This window comes from Pristiophorus japonicus, unplaced genomic scaffold, assembly GCF_044704955.1.
Source record: "Pristiophorus japonicus isolate sPriJap1 unplaced genomic scaffold, sPriJap1.hap1 HAP1_SCAFFOLD_356, whole genome shotgun sequence".
Taxonomy (NCBI): domain Eukaryota; kingdom Metazoa; phylum Chordata; class Chondrichthyes; family Pristiophoridae; genus Pristiophorus; species Pristiophorus japonicus.
In genome coordinates, this window is record NW_027253391.1 from 260,322 (window position 1) to 277,489 (window position 17,168).

At 59.3% G+C, this 17,168-nt stretch overlaps 2 protein-coding genes across 2 annotated transcripts in view; one reads left to right on the forward strand and one right to left on the reverse strand.

Annotated features, from left to right (window-relative positions):
• The first annotated feature begins 3,388 nt into the window (after positions 1-3,388).
• On the forward strand, positions 3,389-13,264 carry LOC139250239 (troponin C, slow skeletal and cardiac muscles-like). Its single transcript, XM_070872734.1, has 6 exons — positions 3,389-3,573; positions 6,576-6,606; positions 7,862-8,008; positions 9,137-9,251; positions 12,324-12,460; positions 13,055-13,264. The coding sequence occupies exons 1-6, from the start codon at positions 3,550-3,552 to the stop codon at positions 13,084-13,086; spliced, it is 486 nt and encodes a 161-aa protein (XP_070728835.1). The 5' UTR covers positions 3,389-3,549; the 3' UTR covers positions 13,087-13,264.
• Positions 13,265-16,677: 3,413 nt separating this feature from the next.
• LOC139250237 (prickle planar cell polarity protein 3-like) overlaps positions 16,678-17,168 on the reverse strand; it is a 116,760-nt gene continuing 116,269 nt past the window's right edge. The window contains exon 12 of the mRNA XM_070872732.1: positions 16,678-16,939. Within this exon, the coding sequence (XP_070728833.1) occupies positions 16,678-16,939 (262 nt within the window). The remainder of the gene's footprint in view (positions 16,940-17,168) is intronic.

The window sequence follows — 17,168 nt, forward strand, 5'->3', positions numbered from 1 at the left end:
GGTCGAGGGATAAATATTGGGCCCAGGACACCGGGAATGCACAGACCAGTGAACAAAACCACCTGGGATGGGGGGATTGACCTCGGAGCAGAGATTGAGCAGACTGGGCCGACACTCTCTGGAGTTTAGAAGAATGGGAGGCGATCTCACTGAAACGTGTCGGATTGTGAGGGGGATTGACAGGGTAGATGCAGGGAGGATGTTTCCCCCCGGGGCTGGGGAGTCTAGAACCAGGGGTCACAGTCTCAGGATAAGGGCTCGGACATTTAGGACTGAGATGAGGAGGAATTTCTTCACTCACAGGGAGGTGAATCTTTGGAACTCTGTGCCCCAGAGGGCTGTGGAGGCTCAGTCGTTGAGTATATTCGAGGCTGAGATCACTAGATTTTTGGGCTCGAGGGGAATCGAGGGATCGGGCGGGGAAGTGGAGTTGGGGTCGATGATCAGCCGCGATCTGATTGGATGGTGGAGCAGGCTCGAGGGGCCGAATGGCCGACTCCTGCTCCTAGTTCTGATGTCCTTCTGTAAAAGGTGGTGGGATAATTTGATGAAACTGTTCCAAGGCCAAATAGCACCCGCTCCCCTCGGGTTTATAAATAGAGGCGTCTCTGGATTGTTGAGTCCGGCGTCATGACCAACATCCCATTGCTGGAGAGGCGGCAGGCGGAAAATAGAACGACCTTGAGCTGCTAATCACAATTGTGTCCAACAATCGGGCCGCGATCCCAATGGCTCCGAGCTGCAGCTCAAAGCGTCATTAGCGGGGGGGGCCGAGGTGACAGTGTCCTGGGGGGAGACGGTAAGAAAGATAAAGAGAAAAAGTGAGTGAATGAGGGAAAGGGAGAGAGAGAGAAAGAGAGAAAGAAAAAGATAGAGAAAGGGAGAGATAGAAAGGGAGAGAAAGAGAGATGAGAGAGAAAAGGGAGAGATACAGAAAGAGAGAGAGGGAGAGAGACAGAGAGAGAGCGAGACAGAGGGAGAGAGAGAGTGAGAGAGAAACAGAGAGACAGAGAGAGAGAGAGGGTGAGAGAAACCGAGAGACAGAGAGAGAGAGAGACAGAGAGAGAGAGACAGAGAGGGAGAGAAAGACAGAGAGGGAGAGAGAGACAGAGCGAGAGAGAGAGACAGAGAGGGAGAGAGACAGAGAGACAGAGACAGAGAGAGACAGAGACAGAGAGGGAGAGAGAGACAGAGAGACAGAGAGGGAGAGAGAGACAGAGAGACAGAGACAGAGAGGGAGAATGTCCCGAAGTGGCTGACAGGGACTGAAGTATTTATGAAGTGTGCTCAGTGTAATGTGGGAGACAGCAAATTCCAGGCTGAGTGTGGATGGAGTCGGTGGATGAATACTGGCCCAGGGACAGAGCGGACGGCAGCACAGCTGTCCCCAGCTGCTGGGGACGGGAGGGTGGGGGAGAGAGTTCGGATCCAAGGTCACTGCGACCCTCCCTCCCTCCCTCGCTCCCTCACTCGTTGGTCGGTCGTTTCAGAAAATTCCATCGACACACACACCCAGAAACAGGCCACTGGGCCCCAGCGCTCCGTGCCGGGGTTTCGACTCCACACCAGTCCCCTCCCAACCCTCTCCATCTCCCCCATCACCGTCTCCTTCCATTCCTTTCCCCCCCATGTGTTTATCCAGCTTCCCCCGAAATACATCGATACTATTGGCCTCGACCCCTCCCTGTGGCAGCGAGTTCCACATTCTCACCCCGCTCTGGGTAAAGAGGTTTCTCCTGAATTCCCCATTGGGTTTATCAGTGACTGTCTGATATTGGTGGCCCCCTAGTTCTGGTCTCCCCCACAAGTGGGAACATCTTCGGCAAACCCTCCCAAACCCACGACCTCTACCACCTAGAAGGACAAGGGCAGCAGGTCCATGGGAACACCACCACCTCCACGTTCCCCTCCCAGTCACACACCATCCCGACTGGGAAATATATCGGCCGTTCCTTCATCGTCGCTGGGTCACAATCCTGGAACTCCCTCCCTAACAGCACTGTGGGAGCACCTTCACCACACGGACTGCAGCGGTTCAAGAAGGGGGCTCACCACCACCTTCTCAAGGGGCAATTGGGGACGGGCAATAAATGCCGGCCCGGGAATGAACATTTAAAAAGCGAACTGATCCGGACTGGGCAGGCCCTGGATTAAACAGCCCCCCCGCTTTCCATGCCCGCGCCCCCCCCACTGCCACATCAGTGCACTCAGGGACAGGACAGTATCGTCACTAAGTCTCCAATTCCCACACAACACCCGACACAAAAGTTCCAGACATTCCTCCCGACCCGTGTTCATCATCAAAAGCCCCTGGTCACCCGGGGCTCAGTGGGTGGCACTCCCTCTCGCCTCTGAGTCACAAGCTCGTGGGTTCAACGCCCACTCCAGAGACGTGGGCACTCCAGGCTGACACTCCCAGTGCAGTACTGAGGGAGTGCCGCACTGTCGGAGTGGCGGTACTGAGGGAGCGCCGCACTGTCAGAGGGGCAGTACTGAGGGAGCCCCGCACTGTCGGAGGGGAAGTACTGAGGGAGCGCCGCACTGTCGGAGGGGCGGTACTGAGGGAGCCCCGCGCTGTCGGAGGGGCAGTACTGAGGGAGCGCCGCACTGTCGGAGGGGCAGTACTGAGGGAGCGCCGCACTGTCGGAGGGGCAGTACTGAGGGAGCGCCGCACTGTCGGAGGGGCAGTACTGAGGGAGCGCCGCACTGTCGGAGGGGCAGTACTGAGGGAGCCCCGCGCTGTCGGAGGGGCAGTACTGAGGGAGCACTGCGCTGTCGGAGGGGCAGTACTGAGGGAGTGCCGTGCTGTCGGAGGGGCAGTACTGAGGGAGTGCCGCACTGTCGGAGGGGCAGTACTGAGGGAGCGCTGCACTGGCGGAGGGGCGGTACTGAGGGAGCCCCGCACTGTCGGAGGGGCAGTACTGAGGGAGCGCTGCACTGGCGGAGGGGTGGTACTGAGGGAGCCCCGCACTGTCGGAGGGGCAGTACTGAGGGAGTGCCGCACTGTCGGAGGGGCTGTATTTCGGGATGAGACGTTAAACCGAGGCCCCGTCTGCCCTCTCGAGTGGATGTAAAAGATCCCGGGGCCACTATTGGAAGAAGAGCAGGGGGAGTTCTCCCCGGTGTCCTGGGGCCAATATTTATCCCTCGACCAACATCACTAAAACAGACGATCTGGGTCATTATCACATCGCTGTGTGTGGGATCTTGCTGTGCACAAACTGGCGTTTCCCACATTACAACTGTGAGCATACTTCAGAAACAGTCCTTCACTGGCCGTGAGACGGTTTGGGACGTGCTGAGGGGACAGGCGATATATAAATGCAAGTCTTTCTCTCTGCTCTGTTTTTAGCCCTCACTCTGCTGTCGGAGCCCAAGTTATTTCTGTAACAAGTCCTGTCTCAGTCTCAGTCGGGAGAGACACAGAGAGCGAGGGTGACGTAAAGGCAGACACCAGTGCAGCTTCACACAAAAGGTCTCCCGCCTCCCAGTGCAGCGTCTCTCTGTCCCCACGACCCGGAGCCCACTCTCCGGCCGGATCCTCTCACCATGGACGATATTTACAAAGCGGCTGTGAGTACCCCTGTCCTCGATAACCATTGCAGTGATCGGTCACAGATAGATCGGCAACACGGTTCGTCAGATCAGGACATCCCAAACTGTTCCCTCAGCACCGCCCCTCCGACAGTGCGGCGCTCCCTCAGTACTGCCCCTCCGACAGTGCGGCGCTCCCTCAGTACTGCCCCTCCAACAGTGCTCCCTCAGTACTGCCCCTCCGACAGTGCGGGGCTCCCTCAGAACTGCCCCTCCGACAGTGCTCCCTCAGTACTGCCCCTCCGACAGTGCGGCACTCCCTCAGTACTGCCCCTCCGACAGTGCGGTGCTCCCTCAGTACTGCCCCTCCGACAGTGCGGCACTCCCTCAGTACTGCCCCTCCGACAGTGCGGTGCTCCCTCAGTACTGCCCCTCCGACAGTGCGGCACTCCCTCAGTACTGCCCCTCCGACAGTGCGGCACTCCCTCAGTACCGTCCCTCCGACAGTGCGGCACTCCCTCAGTACAGCCCCTCCAACAGTGCAGCACTCCCTCAGTACCGCCCCTCCGACAGTGCGGCGCTCCCTCAGTACCGCCCCTCCGACAGTGCGGCACTCCCTCAGTACTGCCCCTCCGACAGTGCGGGGCTCCCTCAGTACTGCCCCTCCGTCAGTGCGGGGCTCCCTCAGTACAGCCCCTCCAACAGTGCAGCACTCCCTCAGTACTGCCCCTCCGACAGTGCGGCGCTCCCTCAGTACCGCCCCTCCGACAGTGCGGCATTCCCTCAGTACTGCCCCTCCGACAGTGCGGCACTCCCTCAGTACCGCCCCTCCGACAGTGCGGCACTCCCTCAGTACCGCCCCTCCGACAGTGCGGGGCTCCCTCAGTACTGCCCCTCCGTCAGTGCGGGGCTCCCTCAGTACAGCCCCTCCAACAGTGCAGCACTCCCTCAGTACTGCCCCTCCGACAGTGCGGCGCTCCCTCAGTACCGCCCCTCCGACAGTGCGGCACTCCCTCAGTACTGCCCCTCCGACAGTGCGGCGCTCCCTCAGTACCGCCCCTCCGACAGTGCGGCACTCCCTCAGTACTGCCCCTCCGACAGTGCGGCACTCCCTCAGTACCGCCCCTCCGACAGTGCGGCACTCCCTCAGTACCGCCCCTCCGACAGTGCGGCACTCCCTCAGTACTGCCCCTCCGACAGTGCGGCACTCCCTCAGTACTGCCCCTCCGACAGTGCGGCACTCCCTCAGTACCGCCCCTCCGACAGTGCGGTGGGACGTGATGGGGTAGGATTGCGGGGAATTTGATTCTGACACCTTGTTCCTCCAATCCGCCCCCCCTCCCCGGCTGACCCTTGACCTTGACCTTTCCCAAGGTCACGCACTCCATTTGCTTCCGTCCATTGATTCCATATTCCCACCCCTGCCCCTCCACAATTCTCCCTCCCAGTTCCCCCCGTTCGCCCCGAACTGGAGACGATCGACAGCTCTTGAGATGCAGGCCCTGAAATCGCTAGGCCTGAGCCTTCGGGTCGTGACCTTTGCCGGCGGGGGGTCGGAGTTTAGGGGGAGATCTCCGCTCGGGTCGGGAGGGGGCGATGACGAGGGGAGGGGGCAGCTGAGGAGCGAGGATGCGGAGGTTAGGGGGAGGTGCCGAGGTCTGTATCTCCTTCCCCTTTCCCCCTCCACCTCCCTCGGGTGAGGTTTCCCTGATCATGGTGATCCGTTCTACCTCCTGACCTGTGACCTGTGACCTGGGGGCTCTTCCCATTAACCCCCCCCCCAGGGCTGAAATAACTGCTCGCAATCTCTGTCGACGGCCGCTTACTGAATTTGCTGACCGCTGAAGTCCTGTCTGCCGATCTGGTGAACGGTCTCTGCCGATTGGTGGAATCGCACGGCACAGAAGGCCATTCGGCCCATCGAGTCTGTGGCGATTCACCCAGAGGGCCATGCAGCCCGTCCCACTGCCGGCTGTTCCTCGTATCCCAGCAATCTTCCCTCAATCAAATACAACTCCCTTTGGAAAGCCGCGATTGAGTCTGCCCCCATCGCCCTCTCAGGCCGCGTGTCCCTGACCCTAACCCCTCGCTGCGGACAAACCTTTCCCCCGTGTGGCCTTTCTGCCGATCGCCTTAAATCCGTGTCCTCTGGTTCTCCACCTTCCACCAATGGGAACAGTGTCCCTCGACCTACTCTGTCCCGACCCCCTCGTGATCGAGAACACCTCGATCAAATCTCCTCTCAACCTTCTCTGCTCCGAGGAGAACCCCCCCGGCTTCTCCAGTCTCCCCCCATCACTGAACCCCCTCATCCCCCGGGACCATTCTGGTCAATCTCCCCTTCACCCTCTCCAAGGCCTCCAGCATTGGGCACCATACTCCAGCGGGGCCGGACTCGTCATTTATATCAGTTTATATTCGTGGGAGCTTGCTGTGCGCAAATTGGCTTCCGCAGTTCCCACATTACGACAGTGATCGCACTTGGCGCTTTCAGTCATCCCGAGGGGGTGAAAGGGACGGGAGAAATGGGAGTTTTTTCTTTTATCGATGTAATTGAAAGGCTTCGGGCCTTCTCGTTGCCACAGGGCCTTTCACCCTCGGCCCTCGCTGCCCTCGGCCCTCGCTGCCTCGGCCCTCGCTGCCCCCGACCCTCGCTGCCTCGGACCTCGCTGCCCCTGGCCCTCGCTGCCTCGGCCCTCGCTGCCCCCGGCCCTCGCTGCCTCGGCCCTCGCTGCCCCCGGCCCTCGCTGCCTCGGCCCTCGCTGCCCCCGGCCCTCGCTGCCTCGGCCCTCGCTGCCCCCGGCCCTCGCTGCCTCGGCCCTCGCTGCCCCCGGCCCTCGCTGCCTCGGCCCTCGCTGCCCCCGGCCCTCACTGCCCTCGGCCCTCGCTGCCTCGGCCCTCGCTGCCCCCAGCCCTCACTGCCCTCGGCCCTCACTGCCTCGGCCCTCGCTGCACCCGGCAAAGGTCTGATCAGCTGCAGCCTGCACCCTCACCCTCACTGACGATGTTTCTCCCTCTCACTCCCCCCGCCGCCCCTCCAGGTTGAACAGCTCACCGATGAACAGAAAAACGGTAAGTATAACTACAGTCCGATTAATCGTCGGGGATACCCCGGGTGGGGGGGGCAGAGGGGTGACCGGGGTGGGGGAGGGGTGAGAGGGGGGTGGGGGTATTGGGGGGTGGGGTTTGACGGCTACTTTTATCAGTCACCGCGATGGTTTGCCACAAGAGGAAGCCACCATTTGGCCTTGGAGAGAGTGCAGCCTAGGCCTTACTCTGTATCTAACTCCCTGTACCTGCCCTGGGAGTGTTTGATGGGACAGTGTAGAGGGAGCTTTACTCTGTATCTAACCCCCTGTACCTGCCCTGGGAGTGTTTGATGGGACAGTGTAGAGGGAGCTTTACTCTGTATCTAACCCCGTGCTGCACCTGCCCTGGGAGTGTTTGATGGGACAGTGTAGAGGGAGCTTTACTCTGTATCTAACCCGTGCTGTACCTGCCCTGGGAGTGTTTGATGGGACAGTGTAGAGGGAGCTTTACTCTGTATCTAACCTCCTGTACCTGCCCTGGGAGTGTTTGATGGGACAGTGTAGAGGGAGCTTTACTCTGTATCTAACCCCCTGTACCTGCCCTGGGAGTGTTTGATGGGACAGTGTAGAGTGAGCTTTACTCTGTATCTAACCTCCTGTACCTGCCCTGGGAGTGTTTGATGGGACAGTGTAGAGGGAGCTTTACTCTGTATCTAACCCCCTGTACCTGCCCTGGGAGTGTTTGATGGGACAGTGTAGAGTGAGCTTTACTCTGTATCTAACCCCCTGTACCTGCCCTGGGAGTGTTTGATGGGACAGTGTAGAGGGAGCTTTACTCTGTATCTAACTCCCTGTACCTGCCCTGGGAGTGTTTGATGGGACAATGTAGAGGGAGCTTTACTCTGTATCTAACCCCCTGTACCTGCCCTGCGAGTGTTTGATGGGACAGTGTAGAGGGAGCTTTACTCTGTATCTAACCCCCTGTACCTGCCCTGGGAGTGTTTGATGGGACAGTGTAGAGGGAGCTTTACTCTGTATCTAACCCCCTGTACCTGCCCTGGGAGTGTTTGATGGGACAGTGTAGAGGGAGCTTTACTCTGTATCTACCCCCCTGTACCTGCCCTGGGAGTGTTTGATGGGACAGTGTAGAGGGAGCTTTACTCTGTATCTAACCCCCTGTACCTGCTGGGAGTGTTTGATGGGACAGTGTAGAGGGAGCTTTACTCTGTATCTAACCCCCTGTACCTGCCCTGGGAGTGTTTGATTGTGGAGAGGGAGCTTTACTCTGTATGTTTCAGAATTCCGGGCAGCGTTCGATATCTTTGTTCAGGATGCTGCGGACGGCTGTATCAGTACCAAGGAGCTGGGGAAGGTTCTCCGGATGCTGGGCCAGAACCCAACCCCCGAGGAGCTGCAGGAGATGATTGACGAGGTGGATGAAGATGGTGAGTCGGGCTTTTGACGTTAGCGATTGGAATTCTTGTCACGCCACCTTCTCGAGTTTAGAGTCAAGCCATGATTCAGTTCTGAAAGACCGTCCCATATTACAAGGAGAAGGCTGACAGACTGGTCCAACCCTGGCGTGGTGACGGTCGGAGTGGGCCCCGCCCTGTGACCATCGGAGTGGGCTCCGGGCGGTAACCATGGGAGCGAGCCCCAGGCAGTGACCGTCGGTGTGGGCTCCGGGCGGTAACCGTGGGAGCGAGCCCTGCATGGTAACAGTCGGAGTGGGCCTCACACGGTAATCATGGGAGTAACCACATGAGCAGGCCTGGGATCGGTAACTGTCGGAGTAGGCCTCGCGCAGTAACCACGGGAGCAGGCCTGGGATCGGTAACTATCGGAGTAGGCCTCACATGGTAACCACGTGAGGAGGCCTGGGATCGGTAACTGTTGGAGCAGGCCTCTTGTGGTAACCACGGGAGCAGGCCTGGGATCGGTAACCGTCGGAGTAGGCCTCACATGGTAACCACGTGAGGAGGCCTGGGATCGGTAACTGTTGGAGCAGGCCTCTTGTGGTAACCACGGGAGCAGGCCTGGGATCGGTAACCGTCGGAGTAGGCCTCACATGGTAACCACGTGAGCAGGCCTGGGATCAGTAACTATCGGAGTAGGCCTCACATGGTAACCACGTGAGGAGGCCTGGGATCGGTAACTGTTGGAGCAGGCCTCTTGTGGTAACCACGGGAGCAGGCCTGGGATCAGTAACTATCGGAGTAGGCCTCACATGGTAACCACGTGAGGAGGCCTGGGATCGGTAACTATCGGAGTAGGCCTCACATGGTAACCACATGAGCAGGCCAGGGATCGGTAACCGTCGGAGTAGGCCTCACATGGTAACCACATGAGCAGGCCTGGGATCGGTAACCGTCGGAGTAGGCCTCACATGGTAACCACATGAGCAGGCCTGGGATCAGTAACTGTCGGAGTAGGCCTCTTGTGGTAACCACATGAGCAGGCCTGGGATCGGTAACTGTCGGAGTAGGCCTCACATGGTAACCACATGAGCAGGCCAGGGATCGGTTCGCTCCTCAGTTATTGAAAGCCTGGAACTTTCCTCCCCCACCCGACAGGCAGCGGGACGGTGGACTTTGACGAGTTCCTGGTGATGATGGTGATGTGCACAAAGGACGAGAGCAAAGGGAAATCGGAGGAGGAGTTAGCCGAGCTTTTCCGGATGTTCGACAAGTAGGTGGCACTTCCTGACATGTCCCTGAAGGCCCGGGCTTGTGCCCGCCCCTGGTCTGGGTCACATGGGGCAGTACCCTCCCCGTTTGCCAGGGCGATAAATTGGCCAGGGCTGTCCTCTCCTGACCACAGCCCAGTGACCCATTCCCGCAACGCTCCAAAGTGGGGCACCTGACCCATTGATGGTAAATGTGCCAACCCTGCTCCAATGGTTAGAGTTCCAAGGGCCCCTCGGACTCTGCACAAAGTGGCCAAGTGACTCCATCCCCGGCTGACACAGTCCTCGGCGGCCTAGGGAGCAAGGCTTGGTCTCGCATCGAATCCCACTCACCCTCCACCCACCCCGTGATCACTGACCTGCACTGGCTCCCAGTCCACGAACCCCTCCATTTCAAAATTGTCATCCTCATGTTCAAACCTCTCCACCACCTCCCCCTCTCCCTATCTCTGCAACCCCCTCCAGGCCCTACACCCCTCCCTATCTCTGTAACCTCCTCCAGCCCCTACACCCCTCCCTATCTCTGTAACCTCCTCCAGCCCCTACACCCCTCCCTATCTCTGTAACCTCCTCCAGCCCCTACACCCCTCCCTATCTCTGTAACCCCCTCCAGCCCCTACACCCCTCCCTATCTCTGTAACCCCCTCCAGAGCCTACACCCCTCCCTATCTCTGTAACCCCCTCCAGCCCCTACACCCCTCCCTATCTCTGCAACCCCCTCCAGCCCCTATACCCCTCCCTATCTCTGTAACCCCCTCCAGACACTACACCCCTCCCTATCTCTGTAACCCCCTCCAGACCCTACACCCCTCCCTATCTCTGTAACCTCCTCCAGCCCTTACACCCCTCCCTATCTCTGTAACCCCCTCCAGACCCTACACCCCTCCCTATCTCTGTAACCCCCTCCAGCCCCTAAACCCCTCCCTATCTATGTAACCCCCTCCAGCCCCTACACCCCTCCCTATCTCTGTAACCTCCTCCAGCCCCTACACCCCTCCCTATCTCTGTAATCCCCTCCAGCCACTACACCCCTCCCTATCTCTGTAACCCCCTCCAGCCCCAACACCCCTCCCTATCTCTGTAACCTCCTCCAGCCCCTACACCCCTCCCTATCTCTCTAACCCCCTCCAGCCCCTACACCCCTCCCTATCTCTGTGACCTCCTCCAGCCCCTACACTCCTCACTATCTCTGTAACCTCCTCCAGCCCCTACACCCCTTCCTATCTCTGTAACCCCCTCCAGCCCCTACACCCCTCCCTATCTCTCTAACCCCCTCCAGCCCCTACACCCCTCCCTATCTCTGTGACCTCCTCCAGCCCCTACACTACTCCCTATCTCTGTAACCTCCTCCAGCCCCTACACCCCTCCCTATCTCTGTAACCCCCTCCAGCCCCAACACCCCTCCCTATCTCTCTAACCCCCTCCAGCCCCTACACCCCTCCCTATCTCTGTGACCTCCTCCAGCCCCTACACTCCTCCCTATCTCTGTAACCTCCTCCAGCCCATACACCCCTCCCTATCTCTGTAACCTCCTCCAGCCCCTACACCCCTCCCTATCTCTGTAATCCCCTCCAGCCACTACACCCCTCCCTATCTCTGTAACCCCCTCCAGCCCCAACACCCCTCCCTATCTCTGTAACCTCCTCCAGCCCCTACACCCCTCCCTATCTCTGTAACCTCCTCCAGCCCCTACACCCCTCCCTATCTCTCTAACCCCCTCCAGCCCCTACACCCCTCCCTATCTCTGTGACCTCCTCCAGCCCCTACACTCCTCACTATCTCTGTAACCTCCTCCAGCCCCTATACCCCTCCCTATCTCTGTAAACCCCTCCAGCCCCTACACCCCTCCCTATCTCTCTAACCCCCTCCAGCCCCTACACCCCTCCCTATCTCTGTGACCTCCTCCAGCCCCTACACTCCTCCCTATCTCTGTAACCTCCTCCAGCCCCTACACCCCTCCCTATCTCTGTAACCCCCTCCAGCCCCAACACCCCTCCCTATCTCTCTAACCCCCTCCAGCCCCTACACCCCTCCCTATCTCTGTGACCTCCTCCAGCCCCTACACCCCTCCCTATCTCTAACCTCCTCTAATTCTGCCCTCCTGACCATCCCTGATTATAATCGCTCCACCATCGGTGGCCGTGCCTTCTGTTGCCTGGGCCCCAAGCTCTGGAACTCCCTCCCTAAACCTCTCCGCCTCTCTCTCCTCCTTCAAGATGCTCCTTAAAACCCACCTCTGTGTCCAAGCTTATGGTCACCTGTCCCTAATATCTTGTGTGTCTGATAACACTCTATGGGAGGTTAAAGGCGTTATACAGTAACATACAAATTAGGAGCAGGAGTCGGCAATTCGGCCCCTCGAGCTGCCCCGCCATCCAATCAGATCACGGCTGATCATCGACCTCAACTCCAATCTCCCGCCCGATCCCTCGATGCCCCTCGAGTCCAAAGATCTATCGATCTCAGCCTTGAATGTACTCAACGACTGAGCCTCCATAGCCCTCTGGGGCAGAGAGTTCCAAAGGTTCACCTCCCTCTGAGTGAAGAAATTCCTCCTCATCTCAGTCCTAAATGTCCGAGCCCTTATCCTGAGACTGTGTGACCCCTGGTTCTAGACTCCCCAGCCCCGGGGGGGAAACATCCTCCCTGCATCTACCCTGTCAATCCCCCTCACAATCCGACACGTTTCAGTGAGATCGCCAGAGAGTACAGACCCAATCGACCCAATCTCTGCTCTGAGAACATGGCTCTTGCCCCGGGGATCAGTCTGGGGAACCCGGGGATCAGTCTGGGGAACCCGGGGATCAGTCTGGGGAACCCGGGGATCAGTCCCTGTCAGAAGGACCTGCCCCACAGGTCTCCCCTGGTTTAACCGCGGAAGGCGAGGAGGTAAGGGGCCAAGTGTTGGGGCAAACGTTCCCTCACCCGTCGGCGAGATGGAGACACGAGGTGGGGGTGTAGGGGGTGGGGTGTCGGGGTGCAGGAACGCGAGGTGTCTCGAATGGTCAGGAGCTGGGGGTCGGTGGTCTGCTGCGGCCGATCGGTGACCTCTCCCCCGCTCTCCCTCGCACCAGGAACACAGACGGTTACATCGACCTGGACGAGCTGAAGGGGATGCTCGAGGCGACGGGGGAATGTATCACCGAGGACGATATCGAGGAGCTGATGAGAGACGGCGACAAGAACAACGACGGCAAGATCGACTACGACGGTGAGGGGGGGGGGGGGTGGCAAGGGGGAGGGGCCAATCCAGAGGGGAGGGGCCAGAGGGGGAGGGGCGAAGGTGAGGGGGATCAGAGGGAGAGGAGCTGAGGGAGGGGGGCCAGAGGGAAGTGTCTGAGTGGGGGGGATCAGAGAGAGAGGGGTAGGGGCCGAGGGGAGGGGGGGCCAGACAGCGAGGGGCCGAGGGGAGGGGGGCCAGACAGGGAGGGCCGAGGGGAGGGGGGGCCAGACAGGGAGGGGCCAATGGGAGGGGGTCTAAGGCCAGACAGGGAGGGGGAGGGGCTGAGGGGAGAGGCCGAGATGCAGGGGCAGAGGGGAGGGGCTGAGTGGAGCGGGATCAGAGGGAGAGGGGCTGAGGGGAGGGGGGCCAGAAGGGGAGGGGTCGAGGGGAGTGGACGGGTCAGGGGGAGGAGCCTGAGGGGCCAGGGGGAGGGGCCGAGGGGAGGGGCCAGAGGGGCTGGGAGGGGGAGGGGAGGGGTCAGAGGTGAAGGGTAGTTGGGAGGCTGAGACCCAACAGGCGCAGTGGTTGGTGGGCCAGGGGAGGCATCACGCAGACACAAACTGACCTCTGTCTGTCTTCCAGAGTTCCTCGAGTTCATGAAGGGTGTGGAATAGGGTCTCGGGGCCCAGAGACATCGAGCGGCCTGTTCCCATCCCCCAATTCCACTGAAGACCACCACCTCTCCGGCCACTGGTCAGCGCCTTGTTTGCAGTTATGGGATGTCGAGCTCTCAGTCACCATGGACTCTTCTTCAACGCCTCTCGCCTTCACCCAATAAATTTTTGTGTTTAATCACTGCGTACGTTTCTGATCTTCTGGGGGCCTAAAGAGGGATCACTACCGTCACAGGGAGTCTTCTCAAACTCCTTCCTCACAGAGTAAAGCTCCCTCTACACTGTCCCATCAAACACTCCCGGGGCAGGTACAGCACGGGGTTAGATACAGAGTAAAGCTCCCTCTACACTGTCCCATCAAACACTCCCAGGGCAGGTATAGGGGGTTAGATACAGAGTAAAGCTCCCTCTACACTGTCCCATCAAACACTCCCAGGGCAGGTACAGGGGGTTAGATACAGAGTAAAGCTCCCCCGACACTGTCCCATCAAACACTCCCAGGGCAGGTACAGGGGGTTAGATACAGAGTAAAGCTCCCTCGACACTGTCCCATCAAACACTCCCAGCAAGTGGTGCTGTTCACCACATCCTAAACAAGGAATTGGAATGAATGAACACAGTCCTGCCTCTCTCAATGGGAACCGATCCATCACAGGGACGGAGAGAGAGAGAGAGAGAGTGTGTGAGACAGAGAGGGGGGTTGGGGATGGGGGCAGCCCCTCTCCCTCCACCGCTCACCCCTTCGACATTCTCGCCCGATCCTGCCAAACAAACTGATGTATTTCGGGGGAAGCTGGATAAACACATGGGGGGAAAGGAATGGGAGGAGACGGTGATGGGGGAGATGGAGAGGGGTGGGAGGGGGCTGGTGTGGAGCACAAACCCCGGCACGGAGCGCTGGGGCCCAGTGGCCTGTTGTTAAATCCAATGTAATTCTCAAATTCCCAACCTCGTGTTCAAATCCCTCCTCACTCTCCTCCCTATCTCTGTAACCCCCTCCAGCCCCTCCCTATCTCTGTAACCCCCTCCAGCCCCTACACCCCTCCTCCCTATCTGTAACCTCCTCCAGCCCCTACACCCCTCCTCCCTATCTCTGTAACCCCCTCCAGCCCCTCCCTATCTCTGTAACCCCCTCCAGCCCCTACACCCCTCCCTATCAGTAACCCCCTCCAGCCCCTACACCCCTCCTCCCTATCTCTGTAACCCCCTCCAGCCCCTCCCTATCTCTGTAACCCCCTCCAGCCCCTACACCCCTCCCTATCTCTGTAACCTCCTCCAGCCCCTACACCCCTCCCTATCTCTGTAACCTCCTCCAGCCCCTACACCCCTCCCTATCTCTGTAACCCCCTCCAGCCCCTCCCTATCTCTGTAACCCCCTCCAGCCCCTACACCCCTCCTCCCTATCTCTATAACCCCCTCCAGCCCCTTCACCCCTCCCTATCTCTGTAACCCCCTCCAGCCCCTACACCCCTCCCTATCTCTGTAACTCCCTCCAGCCCCTACACCCCTCCCTATCTCTGTAACCTCCTCCAGCCGCTACACCCCTCCCTATCTCTGTAACCCCCTCCAGCCCCTACACCCCTCCCTATCTCTGTAACCTCCTCCAGCCCCTACACCCCTCCCTATCTCTGTAACCTCCAGCCCCTACACCCCTCCCTATTTCTGTAACCTCCAGCCCCTACACCCCTCCCTATCTCTGTAACCTCCAGCCTCTACACCCCTCCCTATCTCTGTAACCCCCTCCAGCCTCTACACCCCTCCCTAACTCGGTAACTTCCTCCAATTCTGCCCCCCTGACCATCCCTGATTATAATCGCTCCACCATCGGTGGCCGTGCCTTCTGTTGCCTGGGCCCCAAGCTCTGGAACTCCCTCCCTGAACCTCTCCGCCTCTCTCTCCTCCTTCAAGACGCTCCTTAAAACCCACCTCTGTGACCCAGCCTGTCCCTCTGTGGCGATGTTAGTAACTCCAGCAGGATGTTAAGTTAAAGGCGATAGATGTTGGGTGGGTCTCGACAGATATTCTCTCGGTGGAACACGTCTGCTGAAGGAGGGTTGGTCTGTTGGAGTTCACCTTGGCCTCGTGCTGATCCGCCAAGCAAGGGGTCTACCCCGAACCCCCCCTCCCCCAGCGTCAGCGGTGCTGAAACAAAATGGAGGCAGAGACCGCCCAACTTAGAATTTTGTGCGTTTTTATTATTCAAGAAAGAGCTGCACAGGACTTCGTTTTAACAAACGTCATTTAATAATTGTGAACCGACGGCCTGCCCAGAAAAGCCAACCTCGGGGCCCACGTTAACACGCTTTAAAAAACGAAGCCTCCCCTTGTAGGCCGGCGGCCATCTTGGATTGCGCGGGTTTGCGGCAACGGGAGGCTTCACCGACAGCCATCGTTCGGGAGTTCACGGAGGCCACACCGACTGATCCCGATCTCAGGCCTTTCGCTGTCAGTGCGGGGCGGTTTGGGGAGGGGCCTTTATCGCCAACAGGTCGAGGGTTTTGTAGAGTTTCAAAAATGGCGACGGCAAAAGGAGGCCTGGCCGAATCAGGCTCGAGGCCTAGTCGTCGCCAAGGCAACGGGCCTCCTGGAAACTGGGCAAAATAACACATTTGGGGCACAGTTACTAACCCAGACAGGCTGACCCACGCGCCCTCCCACCCCCCCAAAGCAAACAAGCTCTGCTCCTATCTGGAGTTTGGGGCCTACAGTTTAGGGCTTTGTACCAAACCAGTTTCCCAGGAAACTTGCACCATCTCAGATTCTGTTGGCCTGCCCCCCGCCCTCCCCACCCCCAGCGATGTAGACTCGCCCCCCCACCCCAGCGTTTTATATATATATATACAAAGAACACCAAGGTGAGGTTGTGACCTTTGAAAGGTGGAGTGGGTGCGGCCTTTCACCTGCTGGAAACGGCCAATTCCTCGACCAAAAGCCAAAGGTGACCGACCCCTGAGGAGTTAAGACTGGACGAGGCCGGAATTTGACCAGGCAGGGGGGGTGTGGGGTCGTCGGGGCCAAGGTCAGGGGCCATTTTCAAAACCCCATCGTGTCCAGTCAGGCCTCCTGGTCAGAGGGAAGAGCTTCTAAATATAAAATAAAACGGCGAGAACTAGCGCTCCTTTAGTGTTCAAACGGCAAAAAGATTACCCACGTCCGTCAACCCGGGCACAAAACAGGGCAAAGGTCAAAGGGCGGGCAAAGCTCAAAGGGCAGACAAGGCCCACAGAGGTCAGCGCGAACCCCATCGAAATGTCCGACAGAACGGCCACTGGAAAAGGCGAAAGGGACATTGGCGGGCAGCGGGAGAGAAGGAAATATTTGGGCCCAATTTCTGTCCTGGCCACTAGGCCGAAGGCTTGGCATCGCTCCGCTCCCCCTGGCCACGGACAACACGATTCCCTGCAGACCGTCTACACGCAGCACATCGCCAGGCTTCCGGCCACGGGACCCCCTACTCATTTCCCCCCCCCTCCCTCCCCCAAACGCCATCCCTCCCATCGCCCCTCCCCCATCGGGTCAGCCTCTCGAGCAGTCAGTCAGGCAAGCAGTTGGCGGCGCGGGTTCAGAGGCTAGAGTTCAGAGGTTGCCGGCCTAGCGGATGTGGGACATCTCGTCCAGGAAGGGGGTCTTCATGCAACCGGTGCACAGCTGGTCCATCCAGAGGGGGGCTTCGTGCTGCAGTGGGGTACGGCGGGGGTAGAAGATATAGTCCAGGTCATAGTTCAGCAGGCAGCTGATGGAGGACATGTAGATGTCGGAGAATCGGCACAGCCGGCGCGAGAAGTAGGTGGGGTTGTGGCTGGTCCGGAAAATGCTCCCAAAGTGGGGATTGAACAGGTTCTTGGTGAAGGCCCTGGGGGGGGGGGGGGGGAAGAGATTGGTAGTTACAGGGTCACATGGCCTCGCATCTTGGCTCATTCCCCACCCCTCCCCCCACAGGTTCCCCTCCTCCCCCTCCCCCCTCCTCTTCCCCCCGAGGTCCCCTCCACCCCTCACCTCCCGCCCCTACCCCCTACTCCCCCAGGTTCCCCCCTCCCCCTCGCCACCCCCCCCCCCAGGCACCCCCTCCCGCCCCTCCCCAG

Excerpts from the sequence above, each read along its gene's own strand:
- LOC139250239 (XM_070872734.1), top strand. The coding sequence starts at position 3,550 with ATGGACGATATTTACAAAGCGGCT. Across the intron at positions 3,574-6,575 it reads ACGATATTTACAAAGCGGCT|GTTGAACAGCTCACCGATGA; the intron begins GTGAGTACCCCT and ends CCGCCCCTCCAG. Across the intron at positions 6,607-7,861 it reads CACCGATGAACAGAAAAACG|AATTCCGGGCAGCGTTCGAT; the intron begins GTAAGTATAACT and ends TGTATGTTTCAG.